The 23,486-nt window shown below is 42.6% G+C and overlaps 1 protein-coding gene across 10 annotated transcripts; it reads left to right on the forward strand.

Annotated features, from left to right (window-relative positions):
* Positions 1–1,652: 1,652 nt before the first annotated feature.
* ulk1b (unc-51 like autophagy activating kinase 1) lies at positions 1,653–23,260 on the forward strand. Of its 10 annotated transcripts, none has more exons than XM_035527005.2 (27): positions 1,653–2,346; positions 2,928–3,020; positions 3,107–3,148; positions 7,950–7,982; positions 8,479–8,515; positions 9,239–9,412; positions 10,644–10,717; positions 10,982–11,083; positions 11,572–11,630; positions 11,715–11,797; positions 12,082–12,132; positions 12,346–12,434; positions 12,826–12,985; positions 13,185–13,245; positions 13,433–13,516; positions 14,764–14,898; positions 15,405–15,556; positions 16,621–16,883; positions 17,021–17,184; positions 17,319–17,434; positions 18,214–18,336; positions 18,710–18,894; positions 19,115–19,290; positions 19,450–19,568; positions 19,686–19,843; positions 20,047–20,182; positions 20,276–23,260. In XM_035527005.2, exons 1-27 carry the CDS (start codon positions 2,257–2,259, stop codon positions 20,329–20,331), a joined length of 3,015 nt encoding a protein of 1,004 aa, XP_035382898.1. In that variant the 5' UTR covers positions 1,653–2,256; the 3' UTR covers positions 20,332–23,260. The 10 variants fall into 10 exon arrangements, with proteins under 10 accessions (XP_035382898.1, XP_081575305.1, XP_081575308.1 ...); XM_081719179.1 differs by having other exon boundaries at positions 19,118–19,290; XM_035527007.2 differs by having other exon boundaries at positions 1,654–2,346; positions 16,621–16,865.
* The last annotated feature ends 226 nt before the right edge of the window (positions 23,261–23,486 follow it).

The raw sequence follows: 23,486 nt of genomic DNA on the forward strand, positions 1-23,486 counted from the left end.
GATAGCGTTTCTGCAATATGACTCAGAAAAGTAATACCGGTACAAATTTGATCTGTGTTGCAGCCACATACAGTCAAAAAGTCAACATATTTTTTTAGAATTATTTTGTTCATGCAAGTTACAAGGTGGCGCCTCCATGCATCAGACTTGTTTTGCCAACACATCCAACAAATGCTCGTTTTGGAGAAAAAGTCAACACCTTGAACTCTTTGTCATGTTCCTCAAACCATTTCTTAATAATGTTTGCAATCTGGAAAAATTATCCTGCTGAAATGTTCCACTGCCATTAGGGAATACAATAGCTATGATGGGGTGTACTTGGTCTGCAACAATGTTTAGGCAGCTAATATGTTTCAAAGTAACATCCACGTGAATGTCAGGACCCAAGGTTTTCCAGCAGAATGTTGCTCATCACGATGCATTTTCCAACTAGCCTTCTTCCCATAGTGCATCCTAGTGCCGTCTCTTCCCCAGGTAACTGACACACATGCACTTACTTAGCCATCTAAAGAAAACTTAATTCATCAGACTATGCAAGCTTCTTCCATGGCTCTATGGTCTAGTTCTGATGCTCATGTGCCCATTGTTGGTACTTTCAGCAGTGGACAGAGGTCAGCACGGGCACTCTGACCAGTCTACAGCTAAACAGCACCATACAAAGCAAGCTGCAATGAGCAATGCATCTGACACCTTTCTATCATAGCCATCATTCATTTTTTCAGCAATTTGTGCTACAGTAACTCTTCTGTGGGACCAGACCAGACAAGCTAGCCTTTACTCCCAAAATACATCACAGTGAGCCTTGGGCACCCAGGTCCCTGTTGCCGGTTCACTGGATGTATTTCCTTGGATCACTTTTGGTAGGCATTAACTGCTGTATACCGGGAACACCACACAAGACCTACCGTTTTGGAGATGCTACAGCCATCATATAGCCATAAACAATTTGTCCCTTGTCAAAATTGTTCAAATCTTTACCCATGCTCAATTTTCATCCTTCCAGCACAAGTTCAATAACTGATTGTTCACCAATAGATCCCACTCCTTGACAGGTGCCATTGTTGTGAGATAATCAGTACTATTCTCTTCACCTGCCAGTGGTTTTAATATTGTGACTAATCAATGTCAGAATGTAAACTAGATAGATAGATAGATAGATAGATAGATAGATAGATAGATAGATAGATAGATAGATAGATAGATAGATAGATAGATAGATAGATACTTCTTATCATCATCATGATTATTATTATTATTATTATTATTATTATTATTATTATTATTATTATTATTATTATTATTGGTGGTAGTAGTAGTAGTATTGCTTTGATAGTCCTCTATCGCCAATACCCAAATGTACCACATGGAGACAATATAAGGACACATATTATTCACTGCTTAGAACCCAGTCGGCTGCAGGCAAGTTAAATTGTGTACTAAATCATTTTAAAGTGCAAATATAGACGAATGATATAAAGGTTAAGCAGTGATGCAATAGTTCATGCAAAATTTCTATTTTTCCCCTCCCGCTGTTAGCCTCATGAATATTCATCAAACCGTAATCTTCTGTTTAATATGCCCCATGGTTCCTGAAGCCAGGAATTTGCCATTGGCTGTGACGTAATATGCTTCCCTTTACGTAAGCAGTGGGTGGAGAGAAGCTGGGGCACGCATGCGCCCTAGTTTGGGTCTCGGTTAAACTGAGGTCTTTGTTAGAACAAGCAGATTCATCTTTATTTTTTTGTATCTACTTTAAGCGACGTTACGTTGAATATTCGTGGTAATAGCTGTTGATGTAATCGTCGATGTAGGTTACGAGTACTTAGATTACCTCGAAAACGCGTTGATGTAGGATAGGGTAACAATATCGGATGTACACAAATAAAACCAACGCTCTTATTTAAGGTGGTTTAAGGTATAGTTTGCAGTTGAGAAGCTGACTGATTTATAATTTTGTGATATTCAATTCAAATCGTAATTGAAAACATTTGTTGGTGCACAACGCACAACACAAAAAAAGAAACATGCGGCTCTTTCATAGTTGAAAGCAGTGCGGCTCCGTTTGTTTGCAAGCTACCATGAAAGACGAGGGGAATATTTCTTCGGAAAGGCAGCCCATGGCACACGAAAGTGGGATTGAACTTTCCAGCTGCCTCCTCAAATCAGCGGAGAAGGGGACAGAGAGAGAAATTCTGTGGACCAAAATCGTCCCCTGTTTGGCAAGAATATAAGCGAATCATTGAGAATTGCGGCGTGATGGAAACCGTCGGCAAGTTCGAGTTCGGTAGGAAGGACCTCATAGGACATGGGGCATTCGCAGTGGTGTTCAAAGGCAGACATCGCGAGGTAAGAGAAGCTTTTGAGCTAGAAGTCAAAATCAAATCATGATATAGTTGGAATGCTTTATTTATTTGCTTCAATGTCTGCTGAGTGCAAATACTGGGTCCCCAGAACTCCGTCGTGCCACCTTAAAAACAGGCCTTGGCCACCTCAGACAGAGGCTTACTGGTTATGGACAAGGGGAGGGGGGTGGTTGGGTTGGTTGGTTTGTTTTTGTTTGTTTTGGTCTTTTTACGCCTTATTTTTTATCGGTTATTATTCAGTATGTACATTTTTAAAAAATAAATTTTAATCTGTGTATCATTGCTGCTTCCCTTGTCATGTCATAAACCACTGCAGATGTTGCATAGCCTGCACGACACTGTCGAAAATGTCTTATTTTAGCACGGGTGGAAGGATACTATTTTAATTATTTAATCAGTTCAGTTATGATACGTTACACTTTGTCACACTTTAGTATAAGCCACTGTTGGGCAATGTCACGTTCATATTTTAGTATATCCCAGACATGTCCAGACATAACCCTTTAAGGCACTTGTGTGAAACATTTAGACATGCCTTGAATTAACTGTTGCTTTGATCCACAGAAATATGACTGGGAAGTTGCCATTAAATGTATAAATAAGAAGAACTTGGCCAAATCCCAGACACTGTTAGGAAAGGAGATTAAGATATTAAAGGTAGGACCACTATGTTTTGGGTAGGGAAGAGTGAGGTAATTATTTTTAAAAAGGTGAAAATGACTTTTACATATGTTTCTCCCAAGGAACTGAAACATGAAAACATCGTCGCGTTGCATGATTTCCAGGTGAGCAAAACACAGTCTAATTTTATGATTCATGTTCCTGCATTTTGAGTCCATTTTCCACAAGTAGGTTATTTTTGTGTAATATTCAACACACTGTTGTCATATTGTAACTTTCACTACCACATATAAAGCTGCACTGCATTGGTGCATTATGGTCACATGTGCTTGTGTTGACATTACATTGTGCTTGTCCTGACTGGTTGATCTACAAATTTACGTAGAGTTAAGTGAGCAGTAGTTTGCACTCTTCTGCAATGCTTGTCAGCTTTGTGTGTGGCCAAGAAATGCAAATATCGCATTCTATTCTTTGAAATGTATTAACATATTGAGTGTATAAATATTGAGTAGGTGGATCAAATGTTTTGTGACTTATGCAGTAACTTGTAACCTGACAAGTAAATAAATGCCTGACTTGGGGGCGGGGCTGCTAGCTATGCCATTTTTCTATCAAGAACATTATTGCTTGTGAAAAACAAACCTAAACCATATTTAATGTGCAATGGGATTGTTGTACTCCTGAGTCCAGTCCAAGAATTTTCTTTGATGGTGCTTTCCTTCATACATTAATGTCACTTAGGACAGAAATGGAATCTTTTTTATGTGAATTAACGGCTCTGAGGACTAGCCAAGCATGTTGAGGTTGTGTGGCATTGTTTTTTGGGACAAGTTCTTCTGTAGTGTTGTCTCCTGAATAGTAATACCACTTTCTGCTCTGATTTGTCTCTCACCTCTGGTAGGTTATTAAATGTTGGTTAATGCAAAAATAAATAAACTTGCTTCACTGTTTAGATTCTACCAATGGGTTCAGTTATCTTGATCATATGTGTTAGATTGGAGCTTCAACTAAACTCTGCAGTGTTCTCGAACTCCAGGACCCAAGAGTTGTATCCTGGGTCATGTACAAGGGGGAAAAAGCCGTTTCATATATACTTGTTTGCTCACATTTATGCTGTCTTGGTAGCTTCTTTGGTCTCAGCTTTGCATCTCAACCAGCGAGTTTTGTTACATGATCAAAAATAAAAGAGAAAAGTGTTAGTTTGCTCTAAGCATGTACAGAAGAACTGCACTGCTGCTCTTGAATTATATGTGTCAATCTGGGGATGTTGTGTTTCTTTGTTGTACGTGAAGACAAACAATGCTGATTGTTTGTCTTCGTACTGATAGTCATGGCAACAGTTTAACGTTCCAGCAACCTCAGTTAGAACATATCTAAAAGTAGAAATAATTATGAAATTGTTTCCTTCACATTAAGAGAAAAAAGTTTGTGATCTTATTGTTTGGCCTGTAATAATACCGTCTCATCATCACTAATGCCATTCTTTATTAGTTAAAACAGTCTTATCTGCAAGATAACTCTCACCCACTTGGGCATGCAAAAGGCAGCCAGTGTATGACAGAGCTAAGAGTGTTTACAGTGTTGGGTATATCATCTAGGTAACCATCTACCTTTAGCTATCATAAAAGATGGCTTAGATATGTACTGATCTCCATAGACGGGCATAAAGGTCTGAGCCTAGGCTAGAGCCAACAGGAGGCACGTAGCTGGCTAGCCTCTCTGCCTGGCCTCAATCTCCAGCACAAAGAAAAGAACAACTCTTTACCTTCGATGAGTCAGTGGAGCTGCCCTCTTCATTTATCAGGCCGTCCAGCTCGGCTGATTGGCTGCAGAGACGAGAGAGGTCAGCTGTTGCCGAGTGATATGAGTAAGTTCTGACTTGGCTGGTCTGGCTTTTTTTAGAAGAGGTCTGGTTTTCCATAGTCTTGTTAAAAATAAATAAATAAACTGCATTAAGGCTGACATGGAAGCAAACACTGAACAGAGGAGTTCATTTATGGTTGTCATGAGTAGTCACTTTGGACAAGTTTGATCCAGAAAATTTAATTAACTGCGATATGTCAGCAGACTTTTTTTGGAAGTAAGAATTTGATGACTATTCATGGAGTTGTTTTTATATATGTGGAAATCCAATTTATGCAATCAAAATGATATCTGCTATACTATGGGCAACTGGTTGAAGACTGATTTAGATATCATCTTTTTGGCTCAGCAGTGACGACAATTTCTCGCTTAATGAATTGACTTCACCTCAGTGTTTTTTTTCTCAGTGTTCCTAAGGCTAATAAACAATGAGAGATGGGAATGTGCTTTTTCATAGCAAGATGTGTCTTAGGCTAATGTTTTGCTGAATACAGCACTTTTTAGTATCTTGCTATTAATCTTGGGTGTAAACAATCAGTTGTAATGATAGTTCTGTATGACCCCTAGACATTACCCAGGTTTTCTTGAGGAATTTGGTGAACTGTTATCAAAACTATGAATGACCATATTTTACTCACTGGTTATTTTATTATCCACCTTCACAAGCCCACAGAGATCTCATCATGTTCTTTAATTCCTGTGACCTAGCACATCATGTAATTCGCACCTCACATAAACATGGCTATACCTTAGATTCAGTTATATATCTTAAGTTAGAGACCAAGATGTCAAATTTGTTCATGTTCTCCATTACTGTATTTTCTTTACATTCGCTTTGCTTTGCCATTTTGAAACTATTAAAACTATTACAAAATGCTTTATGCGTTAAAGATGCAAAATATCTTTGTCACTCCCCATGTTAAGGCCTTAACCTGTGCTGGCCTGGTCAATAGCCTTACATTAAGACTGAGTGAATGTATTAATACCATTTTACTCACTGTCCACTTAAAAAAAATCTGTAAACTGATATTTTTAAGAAGTTTAGCATTCTGTCACTTGAATAGCATTATTCAAGTCTGAATAATTCTTTGGTAGTAAAATCTGTTTCCAATAGGTATGTAATCGCCAGTGACACCCCCCCCCCACCAGCTCTGCACGGTGTGCGCCTTCTTAGAGACAGACCTTTAACCACTTACAAAACTGATTTCACTTAAACACTGCTCCCTTAGACCCCAAAATAACTCAATTCTTTAAAGAGGATTTCAGCACTCTATCAAAAGACATTGTTGATATTGTTACTCTGAGCTTAAAAGGAATCTGTCCCACAGTGTCTCAAAACACTGGCTATCGGGCCTATTCTGAAAAAGAGTAATCTAGATCCTGCAAGTCTTAACAATAATAGACTGATTGCCAACATTCCATTCTTAAGAAAGACCTTGGAGAAAGTGGTATCTCTTCAGTTACTTTAACACTACTTGACTGAATAAGATCACAGCACAGAAACTACACTAACCAAAATCTTAAACAGTCTTAGGCTAAACCATGATACCAGTGACATGTCTATTCTGGGTCTCCTTGAACTTGATTTCCAATGTAGCACTTGACACTGTGGACCATCGTATACTGCTAAATCCTCTAAAAGGCTGGGTTGATCTAACTGGTATTGTTCTGAAGTGGTTTCATCCTTATCTTACCAGTAATGAGTACCATGTCTCACTGGGTGACAACAGAGCTAAACACCATGCACTTTCCTGTGGTGTCCCCCAGGGCTCAGTTTTGACACCAGCACTCTTTTTAATCTTTATACTCTATACAGCTGGCAAAGTCATCAGTGTATATATCATATTTTGTTTATGCAGATAACACAATTATATATGACCCTAGCTGCTGATCCCCAGGGGCCCATTGATTTTTAATTGCCTAGGAGACATGGAGTCCTGGATGGGTCACTATTCCTGCAACTCAATGATGACAAAACAGAATTTCACTGGGAATGGTGAGGAACCCAATGATGCAATAGCATATCTGCAGTCTCTGTCAGCTAAGCCCCAGTACCCTATCAAAAAGTTAGGCATCACACTCAGCTGTGACTTTAAACAGAATGTTATGCAGCATCTCTAAAACGGCGTTCTATCATCTGTGTAACATGAGCAAGGTCAGAATAATCCTTACAGCAACCGATAGTGAAAAACTCATACATGCATTAGTATCATTTTCGAAGGTTTTCAAGCCTACGGAGGGTCCAGAACGCAGTGGCTAGAGTCCTAACATGTGCATGAGTGCGAACATTACACCAATCCTTAAACAGCTGACTGGCTACCTGTGTAATTTTCTTTTGCTGACCTTAAGTGGTCTTGTGCCTCTTTACCTCAGCATGTATGATTACAAGGCAACTACTATCAAGGGCCCTCAGCTGATACAAACATATTGGTGGTGCCCACAACCCAGCCAAAGAGCACAGGTGCTGCATTCTACCGTGGCCCCAAACTCTGGAATTCTCTTCCAGATTACCTAAGGGCTCTGGAACACTTAAACACATTGAGGAAGGAATTTAAGACCTTTTAATTCAGTAAGACCATTAATTAGATTGCTCTGCTTTTTAAGTTATTTTTCCTGTACTTGACTTTCTTTTCTTAAATGTTTTGGATAGGATATTATTCACTGTGCGATATTTGTTCTTTCAGCTTGTCCTTTTATTTATCTTTTATTAATATTTTTATTTTCTTTGTAAATTGTGGTGCTATATAAGTAAAATATATTATTATTACTATGTTATGTTTTGCAAATCTAGGTTATATTTTTGCCCGATTCTCAATTGGAACTATAGAACAATAGTGGGTGACCCATGAGTTGGCCCCATGTTGACTCTTTGTAACCTTATGCTCAGTGCAGAAGGCCATATGGGTATTAGGCTGAGTCAGCACCCTGTCAACAGGCATTAGTGTCAGCTCGGTGCACCGAGCACTTGACATGCTCCCCTTTTAATGTGGAAACTGTTCTGATCCTACTTTCTACAATCACTCTTGCAGATATCAGTTCTATGTGAATATTTAGTTTTTTTAATGTGCACAAATGTTTATCTATCACTTTTGCCTTTTCTAGGAAACTGCGAGTTCTGTGTATTTGGTGATGGAGGTAAGGGTTTAGTGTCTTGTTTTTGTATAGAGCCCTTAGCCTAGACACACTTCTTCATGATACTGGCTATAGTTAGCTTGCCCCTCTGGCCAAAAAATATGCATGGCATAACATGGCTACGTGCATGGCTACTTCTGTAAAAATACATGAAGGGGGGGGAAAGATATAATGCTTGATTATTCCTTACTTGAAGCTCTTGATTCAGCCTGACGCATCATGAGGGGTCACGGCCTGATCAGTTCACTTTTTTTTTTTTTTTAAGTAGTGATTGTTGGGGAAGTGAGGGGTGGTAGTCAGGGCTTCAAAAAAAGTGGAAAGCAGACTCAACATGGGCTTCGCTTTATTATATAATTCAGTGCCCAGTGTTTTTCAATGTAGTGATCCTCTATTGTTCATAATTGAGGCTCTTATTGCATAGTGGAAGCACAGTGTCTCTTCGTTCATCCATGTTTAGAGAGTAATGCTGCTGCTTTAATTTTCTTTTGACCATCAACAGTATTGTAATGGAGGAGACCTGGCTGACTACCTGCACTGTAAGTGTATCACCACGCAAAGCAAGTGATGTTTTTCACCCCTGACTTTAGTTCCTCCCAGGCTATCTTTTAAGGCAGGAAATGTTTAGTTGCAAGATATAGATTTGTTGGTGGCAATCAAGAATCATAAGCACTTATTTTTAGAAGAAAATGCCTTTCTCTGACTCCTTGTTAAAGCTCCGCTTTACTTTGCATGTTTTTTGAGCAGTTATGTTAACAAAAACGCTTTTGTTGGAGCATTTGTAGCCCTGTGTGAAAGCACCGGAGAAGAATGGCCTCTAGTTTAAAGACGAAAGGAACAATATTGTAGGCATATTTAACGCAGCAAAACAGGCACAGAACTCAGGAAGTCAAGCTAGGAGTGGTGTGCGTCTTGTTTAGAGCTGCAGGAAGTGCACTGTGCAGCCTGAGCTTGCTTCTAGAGGAAGGACCAAGACACGATGTCTGGCTTTGCATCAGACACTGAAGGAGCAGAGCAGAGTTTACTGCAGGAGAGAGATCCTTCAGAAGTACCTAGAGGAACAAAGGGAGAAATCACGAAAGGGAGATGGAAAATGACCGTTTTGCTTGCGATACTAAGTGAACCTCAACTAACTAACTTTTAGTAGGCTGATTCAGCAGGTCTGAACGTATGTTTGTGTTTTGCTGTGCACATGTAGTGGTGAAGTATGAGGCGGCTGTGTAAGGTTGGCATTAACAGTCTGTGCCCCGGCCTGTCCCCAGCCAAGGGCACTCTGAGTGAAGACACCATCCGGGTATTCCTGCAGCAGATAGCAGGTGCCATGAGAGTCCTGCAGGCAAAAGGCATCATCCACAGGGACCTGAAACCCCAGAACATCCTGCTGTCCCACCCGGCGGGCCGCAAGTCCCAATCCAACACCACCTGCATCAAGATAGGTAGGGGAAGGGGGTTGGGGTGTTTCCTTTCCTGCAGGTGTTGTGCGCATTTAGAGATCTACCTCTCCATTTCTCAACTGTTCCTTGTTTATTGTAATTGGCTTCATTTACATAGATTGTGCAAAGTTCGAGGTAGGTAATTTAGTCCTATAATATTTGTTTTAAAGAAGTGCATAAATTGCTTCCTCAGATGCAGCCTTTTTTAAGAGATCTATTTCTCTAGTACTATTTTTCTCGTACTAGTATTTTTGTGACATTCTATAGGGTATCAGAGCAGTTCTGTTTGAATTATCCTGAAACTGATCTACCTCCACATAATAAAGTATACGTATATATACGCCACTTATACACAGCTTTATCTATAGGCTACCAATGCTTTTTCAGATAATTCTGTGTTCTTGGAAAGTAGTCAGAAGATGAAAATTCTCCGGTTCTCTTCACATTCTGTGCATCTATACATTTATGTTGTTTCCATGAATATTTAACAGCATTTACAAGTGCATTTATTTAATAAATATTAACATCTGCCCTTTGGTCAAAACCAGATTACTCATGAAACCCCGGATAATAGACAAAGCCAATAATTGCTGACACTGTACACAGGGTATAAAAGTCTGTTACAGTCAATCGTCTGACCACAACATGCAGTAGTGGTGCCAGTAGGTGTGGATTGTAACTCACTGTAAAATGTGTAGCCATCTTTTAGGTTTAGTGTAAGTGTATAATAACGCTTTTATATGTGTATGTGTTTATGTATGAGTTATCAGGGTTTCCCAAATGTTAGGTTTAAATGTTGCCGTTTTAATGTCATATCTGTATTTCTCCCTAAGTACAATCTTGCTTATAATGTGGGAATTTGATACATTTACTATCAAATGAATAACCAACCCAGGAACTTGGGCTTCAGTAGCAGTGTATGTCAACAGGATATGTATGTTGGAGCTAGAAGAATCTTTTGGGGAAAAAAAGTGCTTGGCTTTCACCTCAGTACTAGACCCATAATAGTGTCACTTCTCACCTTAGTCTAGTTTTCACCAAGTTTTGTCTCCAGTAGTTGGCTTGAGCACCTGTACATATCTTAAACTCTCTCATATGCTTAAAAACCAGTCACTTTAACACGGACCTGAAAAAGCAGTGTGGTCCTCTATGCTGTGAAACCATGCTCACCATGGTAACATGCTCCTCCCTCCACTGTCTAATTACCGCCATGTTGGGTTTTCCCTTTCCTCAGCTGACTTTGGCTTTGCACGACACCTCCAGAACAACATGATGGCAGCCACACTCTGTGGCTCCCCCATGTATATGGCAAGTATTCTCCTTAAACCCTCACATCATTTTCTTTGAGTAATGTTTCCCAGACGAGTCTTCCAAGCCCCTGCCCAACACATGTCAGTCCGGACTTTTGTTCAGACCCAGATCACATTAAAACTGTACCATCTATACATTGCTTGGTTCAGATGTGGTAGGAATTGGGATGGAGCCAAAATGTGAGGGTCCATTGACTTGTACATCAGTGTTTGTAATATGCAGATACACAGAGACGCGAACATGTTTACCTTCACTACACAGGCTCCAGAGGTCATAATGTCTCAGAACTATGATGCCAAGGCTGACCTGTGGAGTATAGGAACTATTGTGTTTCAGTGCCTGACAGGGAAAGCCCCATTTCAGGTGAGTGCCGTTCTTTCAGTTAGAAGCCTGCTCTTGGACAGAAACCACACGCTCCATGCTCTCCAAGCAGATAAGAAACGAGAGAAATTATTTTTTATTTGATTACTGCGTTGGTTTGGCTGCATCATGTGGGATTGGCAAAGCTCCCACTCTTCATTTGGGTCAGTATGCGCTGTGGGTGCTATGTCACATTAAAATCAAAGATGTGCTTCAGACAAGTACAGAAAAGGGGTAACTGAGGGCATTTACACAAACTGAGATACTAATGGTAAAAATGTTAATATTGAAGAAGATGGTTATGATTTATCACCGTGATTGTAATGGAGGTCATGATGACTCACTGACTCATCACATATAATCCGTGAGCCAATGTCAATGCTCATTTCAGTGACGGGCCTTTTTGATTCCAAATTAGTCGTGTTGTTGCTAACAACTCAGGTTGCGCGTTACGCATTTGTGACTGTGATCTGTGCTAATGCTGTCTTTAGGCAAGCAGTCCCCAGGACCTCCGCTTGTTTTATGAGAAAAATAAGAACCTCAGTCCGAAGTAAGTGCGCCCCCGTCACCTGCTCTAGTCCCCCCCCATCGCCCAGCCTGTGCTCATGTTGTCGTCTCTCCCCTGCGCTCCCAGCATTCCCCGCGAGACCTCCGGCCACCTCAGGCACCTGCTGTTGGGTCTGCTGCAGCGCAACCACAAGGATCGCATGGACTTCGGTCAGTGGCACTGTGACCCACGCCACCTTTACTGCTGCGCGGGCAGGACTGTGTGCAGACCGCCCTGCCCCACGGTCTTTCCAGTCAGGCTGAATTTAATAATGTGCTGCTAAGCAGAATCCATTGCAAAGGTTTGAGGTTTTCTGCCCATTTCTGTAACGGAGTGAATTTTGCAATAGGGGCTCTCCTCGGATATCTTTAAAACCTTGTTTTGCATGCAGGACTTGGTGTGATTTTGTGTTTGCACATCATGTTCTAATCTTAATCTCTCCTCATATTTTTAGATGAGTTTTTCAAACACCCTTTCCTGGAGGCAAGCTCCACCATGAAGAAATGTAAGTTTCTCTCCTTTCTGCACAGATCTTTGATTTACCAGTTAATCTTAAATAGTCCATGTTCTAATAATTTTTTTTCTTCAATTATTATATGTATTCAATTCACTGGATAATTTCATGTGTAGTTTATTACTTTGTTTCTGACGACCAGTGTTTTTCGTGTGTGTGTGTGTGTGTGTGTGTGTGTGTGTGTGTGTGTGTGTGTGTTTACAGCGGTGCCAGTGACTCTGACCTGTTTTCCCAGTTCAGCTTCAGCAAGCTCATGTAGCAGCTCCTCCACCTCACATCTCGCTTCTCCTCCTGTAAGTGTGTGCGCAACCTCCATTTGTGTGCATCCGTGCCTGTGTGTGGATGTGTTCAGTGCAGCTCGTATGAACTGTGAGCAGCTGGTCTGTTAGCATTGCCAGATGTTCTTATGTGAACCCTATGTGTGATTCAGCACCATGTAGCGTGCACACACACACACACTTCTAAGTACATTTTTAACCCCATACCCCCTGGCAAAGGTAGGTATACATCTGTGCTTTATACTGAATATTCTCAGTTTTGAACATAGTTTAATTTTATTATGCTATGCAATTGAGTTGTAATTGTTTAATGTAATGTCTTAGAAAATAGAATTATTGGCAAAAGGTAGACAGTGTAACTGAGACAAACGTCCCATGACCCATCTCACTCTCTCCATCATATCAGCAATCCCTTGGTGAGATCCAGCAGAATCGAGTGAAAGTGATGACGTCTCCTACCCAGGATTCCCCCCAGGATTCGGCTGGTGCAGGTGGCGGTAGTAGCAGTAGCAAGAACTCCTCCTGCGACACAGACGACTTTGTCATGGTTCCGGCTCATTTCCCCAGTAAGCCTGCCTCTCTGCTCCACTTCTAAACCTTACAGAGAGAACTGATTCACCACTAAGTGACAACATGTTGGAGTAGGGTTCATACTTCTTCGTTATTCTATCACCCTTTCATTTTTGTAGCCTCTCACTATTTCTCTCTCCCCCTATGGCTGTCTCTCTTGCTCTGTCTCTCTCGTGCACTTTCTCTTGTCTTTAGGTGAGCTCACATCTGAAATGGCTTCAGGGAAAGTTCTTCAGGATAGTCTGATGTACAGTGGGTGAGGAATCTTCTTTATCTCTCCATCGAAGCTCGACACGGGATCTGTTGCGATCTTTTGTTGTTTAAACAAAACACTATACAGTCTCATCGTCTGCCAAGATTTTCTCGCACACAGTCACCCGAGGCAGTGAAAGGCGCTGCATCGCTGCTCAGGGGGCCGATAACAGTGTTTGTCTCTGCACTAGGTGTTCTCTCCTGGCGTCTGGAGGGCAGGCCAAGAGCCCACCACGCTCGCCCTCCTGCAGCAGCTGTGTGGGACCAGCAACAGGGTAAGAGATGGAACAATGATGACATGGACCCCCCCCACGCCTGCTACCTCGGTCCCTTTTCCCCACTCAGTGTTCACTTAAGGGCATTCGTTTAGTATTGATTTAGTGTTTTCTTCATTTTTATTGGCTATTTATGTACTTTATCATGCATGCAACACTTTCAGCTGTAGCAAATATATGTAACATTTGAATAGTTGTGTTATTCACCTAGCCCTGCAGCTTAACAATTGTCATGTGTAGTACAAAACACTACAATCTAAAACGTGGTGACATACACGAAATGTTATTTCCTAGATATACATGATGTCTATTATTATTATAATAATAATAATAATAATAATAATAATAATAATAAGAAGTAGTACAGTTTACATATTCGCAGATGTTTTACAATAAATAAATAAATAAATAAATTTTACGAAACTAGGGAGTACAAAGAAGAATAGTGTGTAGTTAAGTTTCAAGTTGCAATTAGGAGAAAGGCAATGTAGAGAAGTCACAGAGACTGGAGCACAGAGTTCAGAGTAATGCAGCACTAGCACTGAACGACCTGCTGACCACTAAGGAGACTCTAGAGTGTTATTTTCTGGATCTCATAGTTTGTGGGGCCTTGACAGCAGCAGTGTGCAGTTTCTGCAATCGGCCCATAAATGCCCACTGGCATGCGCCTGGCGGTGTGTCTGCTGAAGTCAGCAACGAGTCACTTTCCTTTGTTAACATGTAGAGACGAAGTGCAGCCTCAGCATTGGTGTGCCAGTTGTGCAGATGGTTTTCATGATAATGATAGAAAACTCCATCAGCAAATGAAACGTGCAGATGCCCTTAAGAACCATTAAGATTTCTCTGAGGAGTGTGAATGAATTCTGGGTCAGTGGAAATGTGATTTTCATAATATGATTTAGGAACCACGGAGGAGATAATGTTGAAAATATTTTTAAGTAGTAGATACTGAGAGAGCACAGACATGTTCCTACAGTACACATGCAGTTGGGAGCTGGACACTGATCTGTGTTCAGTTTGTACCCGTAGCCACTGTAAGAGAAGCTGCAAGCTCACTCTCTGCCTTTCTGACTGCTTCCTCTAGTGAAAGAAAGGATTTTTGTTTTTTCTGCCTTGTTTTTCTGAGAAGTTGGAAGTTTTACTGGGTTCTGTGCATGCTCCACTGCGTTCTGTTGCCCATCTCCCTGTGCTTTGGGTCTGCCTCTGTCCTAATGGTGCATTTGCCCCTCATCTCCTCTTACTCTCAGCAGGCCTGCTGAATACTCCATGAGTAACTATGGCAACTATGGTCAGTCTGTACCCATTCCAGTGCCCACACAGATTCACAACTACCAGCGCATGGAGCAGAATCTGCACACTCCCAACCAGGACAGTTCCCCACGGTCAGCACATGGAAACAATCATATGCACACACACGTAGTCTTGCATTACTATCTTTGGGGGCAGTTCCCATTGACGTGTTGACAGTAACGAAATAATTCATTGCCTACATCTAGGTTTAACCTTGGCCCCACTAACCAAAATAACCAAAACTTCTTTTTTTTTTTTTTTCCTATTTTAGTTTAAAATTTTTGTTTTGTTTAAAAAATAAAAATTTAATTGGGGCTCCCTACATGTCTACACTGGGGGAATCATATTTTATATTTGTCCCATCATAATTGCGACACTCTAGCCCTTTGTACAGGGACGTAGACATACATGCTCTTTCTCACCCTTCACACAATTTTGCTGGCTCACTTATTATGGCTATTTGTAATACCGGAGGAAATTGTCATGTAATGTCTCATGCCTGTCTCACCTTGGGTGTTTTTGCATGCTTTTATTGTCGCGTAACCCGTGTCCTGAAATGCCTCTCGTTCGTGTGTGCATGCGTGTGTGTGTCGTGCAGGTCCACCCCGACGCGCCGCTGCAGCGGTGGTAGCCCTCTGGCCTGTGGGAGGACCGGCCCCTCTGCTCATCACCCTGGTGGCTTTGCTCCAGCCCTGCACTCCCACAGGCTGTCTGTAGGGGGTGCCAAGCCCTTCCAGCTGACCCCACATGGTGAGCCCCTCCTCCTGCTGTCTGCATATTTGGCGAGTAGCGCGCTGGCTGCATGTTTGTGAAAGAACTCTGCTTTTTTCTGTTTCAAAAGTGGGCTCCAGCCCCAAGCTCCCAAGGGCAGGCTCACCCACAGGGCGCGAGACAGGCGACTGGGCCAGCTAGGGTGGAGAGCACCCTCTCTCCATCCCCTCCCTGCTGGGGTGGAGCGCACCCTCTCTCCATCCCCTCCCTGCTGACATGCTCTGCAGGCCACAGCTAAGGGTTGGCTGTATGGTTAAATCAGATCTGAATGAAGATTCCAGACTGCCCTAAATGCAATTGCTGAGCACCGTCAGCTGTTTGGTGTATTTTTACATAATCTACTTCCACACAACAGGTGGTGAAACATTAGGTTCAGGGGTGCAGTAAGTGGAATAGTGTAAATATGTTGGCATGAAAAAGGGATACTGCTGAAATTCCTGGACCTTTTTATTTTTTTATATAGGAAAAATCACAGGTGTGTGTATATATGTATATGTGTGTGTGTGTGTGTGTGTGTGTGTATATGTGTATATATATATATATATATATATATATATATATATATATATATATATATATATATATATATATATATATATATATATATATATATATATATATATATATATATATATACACACACCTGTGATTTTTCCTTTATAGTCCAGATGCTTATTGCTATGCTGTACCTGTATGTTGGTCAGTTTGTTTTTCCTTTATTCTTATGACCAAATATACTTGCCCAACATTTTAGATGTAGCCATTCTTGCCAGTGTTTGGTTTTTTTTTCTTGCTGAGAGATGTTTTAAGCGTAGCACCCCAGCTCTGAGCTCACACTGTTTTCTCAGCATCTGCTTGCACAGTCGTCGCCTGATTTTATTACAAGTTTGTATTATAAAAAGAAGCTCCGTCATCGCCAGAGCGCCCCCACACCCTGCCTGTTGTTTCGTACTCCTATCTGCCCTGCCTGTGTTCCGTATCATGCCGAGATTTCACTTCGGCCCAACTCTCACGTGTCCTTTCCCTCGTTCCATTTGCTCCAGTGCTCCAGCTTCCAGAGTCTAAGGCCCGGCCCCAGCAGCAAGGGCTGGGATCGCGTCTCCACAGTGCTCCCTGCTTGCTGGAGGCTGCCGGCGGCTGCAAGCAGACGATCAGAAAGCAGCACTCGGACCCAGTGGTGGCCCCTCAAGGAGGCATGGTGGCCATGAGGCCCCTGCATTCCTCTCCCCGACTCAGCGAGCTGATGCAGCGCAGCCCCTTGCCCACCATCCTGGGCTCCCCGTCCAGAGTACGCTCCCCTTTTTCGGTGTGTGGTTGCGTGGGTGTGTTTGCGATGAATGTCTGAACATGTTTCCATTTCAATGTAGAAATGACGTGCGTTGTAAACGAGCAAATCCATAGTTTGTGAGTGTCATCCTTTTGGTGTTCTCCTGCTTTTCTCAGGCTACGCCCCCGTTTGAGTTCCCCAAGCCGCCCAGCTCCCCGAACATGCTCACCTTTCTGACCCAGCAGGCTTTGGCTCTCCCCTCGGCCGCCACCAGGCCCTCCCTGGTGGAGTGCGGTCGATCTGCATCCGGCCAGTTGGAGCAAGCCAAGGCTTTTGGAAGGTACAAGCTTCTGGAGGCGATTTGCTTTTAGCAGGCCGATGGCCTTTATGTGTCGAGAATCGTTCGAAGGTGTGTAAGATGCCGTCTCGCCTTTGGTTCGCATGTTGCCTGCATGCATGCCGTCATCCCTCCAGGTCCCAGAGTGCTGGCCGTCTGTCTGATGTGCTGCTGATGGCGGCGTTCGGGGGACAGCTGGGAGATGGGGTCAGCGCGGAGAACCTCAGCCCCGACAGAGCCGTAGACGTCGCAGGTTCACGCCCACGCACGCTTATCGGCAGTGTGGATATACTTTACATGAGCTCTAGAGATGTGTGCCTGAGCATGGAACACAGTTTATTGATTTAGTTTGCAAGTCCAACCATATGGTGAAGGTTTAAAGCTACATCAGATAAATCACTAGAGAGAGTATTGTCATGTGTGTCAATATGAGATTAGTAACTGAATAGGCCAGGTCTTGCATAAAGTCTATTTCACCAGGAAATCACCCATAAATACCTGACATTTGTTCTCATTATTTATTGCTCATGTTGGTTTTTAGACGTTCCTGGTAACCATAGCAGATGTATTGACTCACAAGGTTCAGTAGTCCTATAATCTGTACAGCAGATATGCAAGTAGGTTGGTGAGAGTGCACTATGTAGTGTGGATATACAGGGGAATGTGTATTTTTACACTGGGACATAGGGTGACATATGCCATAAAATGAGCTGCAACTAATAACATGATCCACTAATTATAGATATTTTTCTAATAACACCATCTTTTGAGGCTTAGTGAGGTCCACAACATTCACCGGTGGTGTTCAGCATGTGGTCGTAATGACAAAAATATAAATGTCCATTATTTAATGGGGCTAGAGTCAGTGGAAATTTTGCTGTTCTTTCTTCTTCTTTGTGTTTATGTATTTTTGCAGTGTAGAAGCATTAGTCTTAAGAACAGTTCTATTTTAGGCTGCAAGGAGAACAGGATCTGCAGATACGTAAACAGGCTAGGTGAAGTACATTGTCTTATGGTCCTTCTGCTCTACAGTGCCACCTGGTGGTGGGACTGTGGTGGTGGGCTCAGGCAGTCCAGCAAGAGTGCTGTTCACGGTGGGCTCCCCGCCCAGTGGAGGCACCCCACCACTGGCATCTCGCTCCAGAAAGTTCTCAGGTGAGGCATGGTGCTCTTTCCTGACTCTCTCCTGCATATAATAGATTTGTATATTATGTTTTATATAGGTCTCTCTTTTTTTTTTTTTTTTTTTTTCCCTTTTTTTTTTTAACTCCTCGCTGACTCCCCAGAACTGGCCAAAGTGCCAAAGCAGAAACATTTCTATCAATATCTGAAAATCATCAGGGAGTGTAGTTCGATAGCCCCTACAGTATAGTCCCACATTTCTTTTTTCTTTTCCTTTTTTTTTTTTTTATGCAATACCAGCAGTTTGCAGAAGCTTTGTGCTGATGCATAAAGATATAGCAGCTCACCATCATTAGGAAGCAACTTGGAAACTTATGTTTTACTCTCCATTTCCTCTGTCTTACAGCAGGCTCCCCAAGCTCCATTAGCCCCATGGGATCCCTCACCAGCCGCTACCCCCTAGCAGGCATGTGTTTGGAAGCCTACGAGGGTCCTTCGAGTCCCTGCTACGGCCTTGCCGACCCCATGCCCTCCCTAGAGGGAGCTGTGACCTTTGAACCCCCCGAGCTTCCTGAGGAGACGCTGATGGAGGTAAGTGTGCCCACCTGTCTGCCGACATGGCCGTTCCTCCGGTTGGTCTGGGGCAGTGGTAGCTCAGTGGTTAAGGTACTGGACTAGTAATCAGAAGGTTGCTGGTTCACTGCCAAGTTGCCACTGTTGGTCACTTAAGGTGCCCTTAACCCCCAATTGCTCAAGTTGTGCTCAGTCATAATAATGTATAAAAATGTCAATGCGGGCAATCTCCCTACAGCAGGAGCACACAGAGACGCTTTGCCACCTCCGCTTCATGCTGGCCTTCGCCCGCTGCATGGTGGAGGTGGCCAGGACGAGGGGCGGCGAGACGGAACGGGCGGAGCCTTCCTCCGCATCCTTGCACCAGCAGAACGTGGTGGCAGACCAGATCAGCTCCCTGAGCCGTGAATGGAGGTGACGGAAAAGCATCCTGCACGCACCCCAATGTACAGATCATCCACGTGGCATTTACACACTGGAATATGAAGCTTTCCATACTGGCAGATAAACATGTTTATACTGAGTTAACATGTATTTCGCTTGGATTATGTATGCGGGGTATGTCTGTTTCAGCTATGCTGAGCAGCTGGTGCTGTATATGAAGACTGCAGAACTGCTGTCGAGTGCCCTGCACACAGCCATGGAGGGGATCAGACAAGGCAGGCTCTATCCCTCCACCACTGTCAAACAGGGTAAGAATAGCAGCACAAACAATGACCCAAGCCAAGCCTTTAACACTGTTGAGATTCGCTTGCATTTTACAGAGTCTAGGAAAAAGTAAAGATGGGTGTTGGCTCTGTGTGTCCCAGTGGTCAGGAGGCTGAATGAGCTGTACAAGTCGAGTGTGATGGCATGTCGCTCTCTGAGCGCACGCCTGGAGCGGTTCTTCTCCCGCAAGCACCGCCTGATGGACCACATCAACAGCATCACAGCAGAGAGGCTCATCTTCAGCCACACCATACAGATGGTATGAAGAAACCATAATGCACTTATTGATCACAAGCCTCTCTGTTATAATAAGGGCCCCCCAAATATGTATTTTATACTTTCAATAACACGTTAGTGATGTAATCACCAGAAAATATGGGCTAAAGAAATGGATATTTGGGGGGGGGGTGGTTTTCTCTGATTTTGTGTGTGCACGTGTGTTGCATGTGGGTGGTGCTGTAGGTTCAGGCAGCAGCTCTGGATGAGATGTTCCACCAGGGTGAGGCTTCAGTGCAGCGCTACCGCAAAGCTTTGCTGCTGATGGAGGGCCTGTCCCTGCTGCTGACGGAGCAGGCCGACATCCTCAGCATCAGCAAGTGTGAGTGTCTCCATCCACCTCCTCCCCTTTCTCTAAACATCTACTTGAATTGACACCGTTTGCCTCATGAGGTCTGTGGTCTGGTCCCTGCAGGTAAGCAGTGCATCGAGCGCCGTCTCACTGCCTTGCAGTCGGGCATGTGTGTGTAGAGACTCTGCTTGGTCCCTGCTGCTGCAGCCAAGCGAGCCTACGTTCCTGCATTCCTGTCAACCTCTCTCGGCTCGCCCTCCACACCTCTGGCCCTCTGTGCGCCTCCTTGTGTCCGGGACCACCCTGGCGTGTAAACTAAGAGGACGGAGCCCTCCCGGACATGCACGCCATGGCCGACTGGGATGCCTGCAGTAAAGCTGAGGACCTGTTATGGAGAGAGGCCGGACATGAGTTCCAGCGCAGCCCTCTCTGATACCGCACGCCAGTTAGATATTAGGCTCATCCAGTTGCACAGCCAATGAGCTGCAGACAGACGCATCATTTATCCACAATAGGCGTGTTCAAGCCTCCCCCACGTTCTCTCTGCAAGGCTGTCTCTAAGGATACATCTCTCCTCTTCTTAAAGGATAAGCTGCACTGTGTAAACATGTTTATTTTCACATAGGATCAGATTTCACTTTATAATGGGAATGTGCAATGACAGGTGGACCCTGCATCTTCTTCAGCAGTTGCATATAATCCTGACCTGAGACCATCCAATAGCAACACTATAGTAATGTTCAGCTCCCCAACCAGTCCCTTCAAGAGAAACTGAAAACCTTTAAGGTTGATTTATTCTTCTTAGGAAAGCCTCCTAGTTTTTGAAGTTGTAACTTTTATCATTTTATTCTTCCCCTTCTGATTTGTTTCTAGTTTGAAGAAGGTGTGTTCACTTAATGAATGTTTTATACCACGACTGAAGGCTTTAAAAATGGTTGCTGTTGAGAGGATGCAGAGCTGTATTTTTAGTAAACCTAGTTAAAGGCTTCAACCAGTCTGGGACTTCGACACTGGTGATCCGCCCATAACCATGAAAGCACCCAAGCACTCATGCTTTCTTTAAAAAGTATTTTAGTTTGTGTAACCAGTGAGGCCATGTGTAGCACTTTAGGGAATGTTGACCAAGCTAAGAAGGCATTGTTCGTTTCTAGTTTGTCGTCAAATCATGACCGTCAGAGATATGTAGACATCTCTCGAGCACCAGTTTTTCACTTTTTTTCCCCCACATATCCAGTCATGTTATGTTGTGTTTGGCAATCATATATTTGTATGGATGAGTTTGCTTTTGAAGTGCGTGTGTAAATGGGACTATGCCCAGGTGACAGGCTGCAAATTCACAGCAAAAAGGGATGGAACCCAATGCTTTTGTTATTTGAAACTGTGTCATTGTAGGTATGCGTTTATTTGATGGTTTTCTGCTATTTGAGGAGCTGGGTCAGGTGATTGAAGACCAATAACATGCAGCGTGCTTTGCTTTGTGCAACAAGCTTTGCGACCTTCTGTTCCCTGTTCCGTACAGAGCTTAGCGTTTTCTGATAGTGTATGTCCACTGAGATTTTTTTTCAGTAGAGATCAAGAATTTCACAGCCATGCACACAGGGAGCTCGTTCTGACTTTTGCCACACCTAATCATGTTTTAGTCTGCTGGTTTGACCCACCTGCCAGCCTTAAAATGGTTGTTGGTAGCCAGCTATATACTCTCTAATGCATGTGATGAATGTAGACTGTTCATAACCTGGACCAGGTAACTAAGGGGCAGGTCTGGGCCTAATACCTTCTTTATGTTTACTGCTCTGTATGAGGGCTCCTCAGTACTGTAGTGTAGGGAGAGACTCTGACAGGTGGAACGTGTAACACAACTTGCAATGTTTGCTTTTAGAGTGTATCCAGTGAGTACTTTTAAACTTGAGATTTAATGATGTGTGCTGTCTTTTGAGGTGTGTGTGTGTGTGTGTGTGTGTGTGTGTGTGTGTGTGTGTGTGTGTGTGTGAGAGAGAGAGAGTGGGAGACAGGTTTAAGCTATTTAAAATGTGCCTTTCAAGAAAAAAAGCAAAAATTGAAACACTGAAAAAAAAATAGTTTGTTTTGGGGGTGGGGGCTTAAGTATTTACTAGTAGTCATGTGGATTGATGCCTGTGTTTTGATGTTTGATCATATTTGACTGAGTTGAGATTATAATAATGGCTTCAGCTATGTTTGCGAAGTGTAGTTCGGATTATGTGTTTGGATTGACTTTGTGAAAAGATAATTTAGATAATTAGTATATGCTATACTTTAATCATAAGCGGACTTGGTTTTGGAAGGGTGAAGCATTTTTTTGATCGTTGATGCATAACAACGGCCAGTTACGATATGGACTGAGTAGAATGCATTACACGTGTCACTGTTCTGCCCATATTTCTCCACATAAGTGTGTAATTGTAATTTGTGCATTATCAAATGCATGGGATTTCCTGTGGGTTCTGACAATGTTCCAAAGACATTGGGCTGTTTATTTTTTTAAACTTGTTATTGATATTTGTGTTAGAATCTTTACAAGCTAATGTTCATTAGCTTTGAAGACCCTTTGAAGCTAATGTTGGTTAATGTCAGATCAGCTAGATCATCTGATTGTGTGTACTGTATCTTAACTCTCTGAAAGTTCCTAAATAATATTTTGGCCAATATGTGAAGTCTTGGCAGTAACTGAAGTAATCTTTTAGTTTAAGCTGCACTAATAGTCATGGGAGACACTAATCGTGCTTGAGGTCATCTCACCAACCCCAAGTATTTTCAGTACTCTGTGTACCTACCAGAAAGGTGACTTCTTTGTTGCTTTGGTGATATTTTACCTTGATCTCCAAGTACCGTTTGTAAATAAGTATTGTAAATTATTGCACCAAACATGTATATACACAAAGCCGACTCATTTAAGATGTACTCTCTGTTTCATTCACCCACCAAAGAGAAAGCCGTTCAGTCTCCTGCCTGTCATTCCACTGTTAAGCATTTCTTATAGTCCACTCAGTAATAACTTGAGGAAATGTACACATTATTTCAGTGTCTATATACCAGGTGTAACTTTCTGCTTTAAAAGGTACAACACAAATAAAAGCAAGATGATTCAAATGTCTCCTCTTTGTCTACTCTGTGCTGACTGATGAATTCAGTGTTTGTATCGTCTTATGGCCAAGTCCCACTACATTGTCCTAATGTGGCCACTGGCGCTTGGCTTCAAAAAATATCAATTGACCCTTCTGAGCAGCATCACTATAGAAATATTTGAAAAAACTGCATTCATTTATACGTTTTTCTCAATGAATAACTCGGTTCCTAGTCTTACAGAACATAAAAT

This window comes from Electrophorus electricus, chromosome 8 (assembly GCF_041902795.1).
Source record: "Electrophorus electricus isolate QZ-2024a chromosome 8, ASM4190279v1, whole genome shotgun sequence".
NCBI classification, from domain to species: Eukaryota; Metazoa; Chordata; class Actinopteri; order Gymnotiformes; family Gymnotidae; genus Electrophorus; species Electrophorus electricus.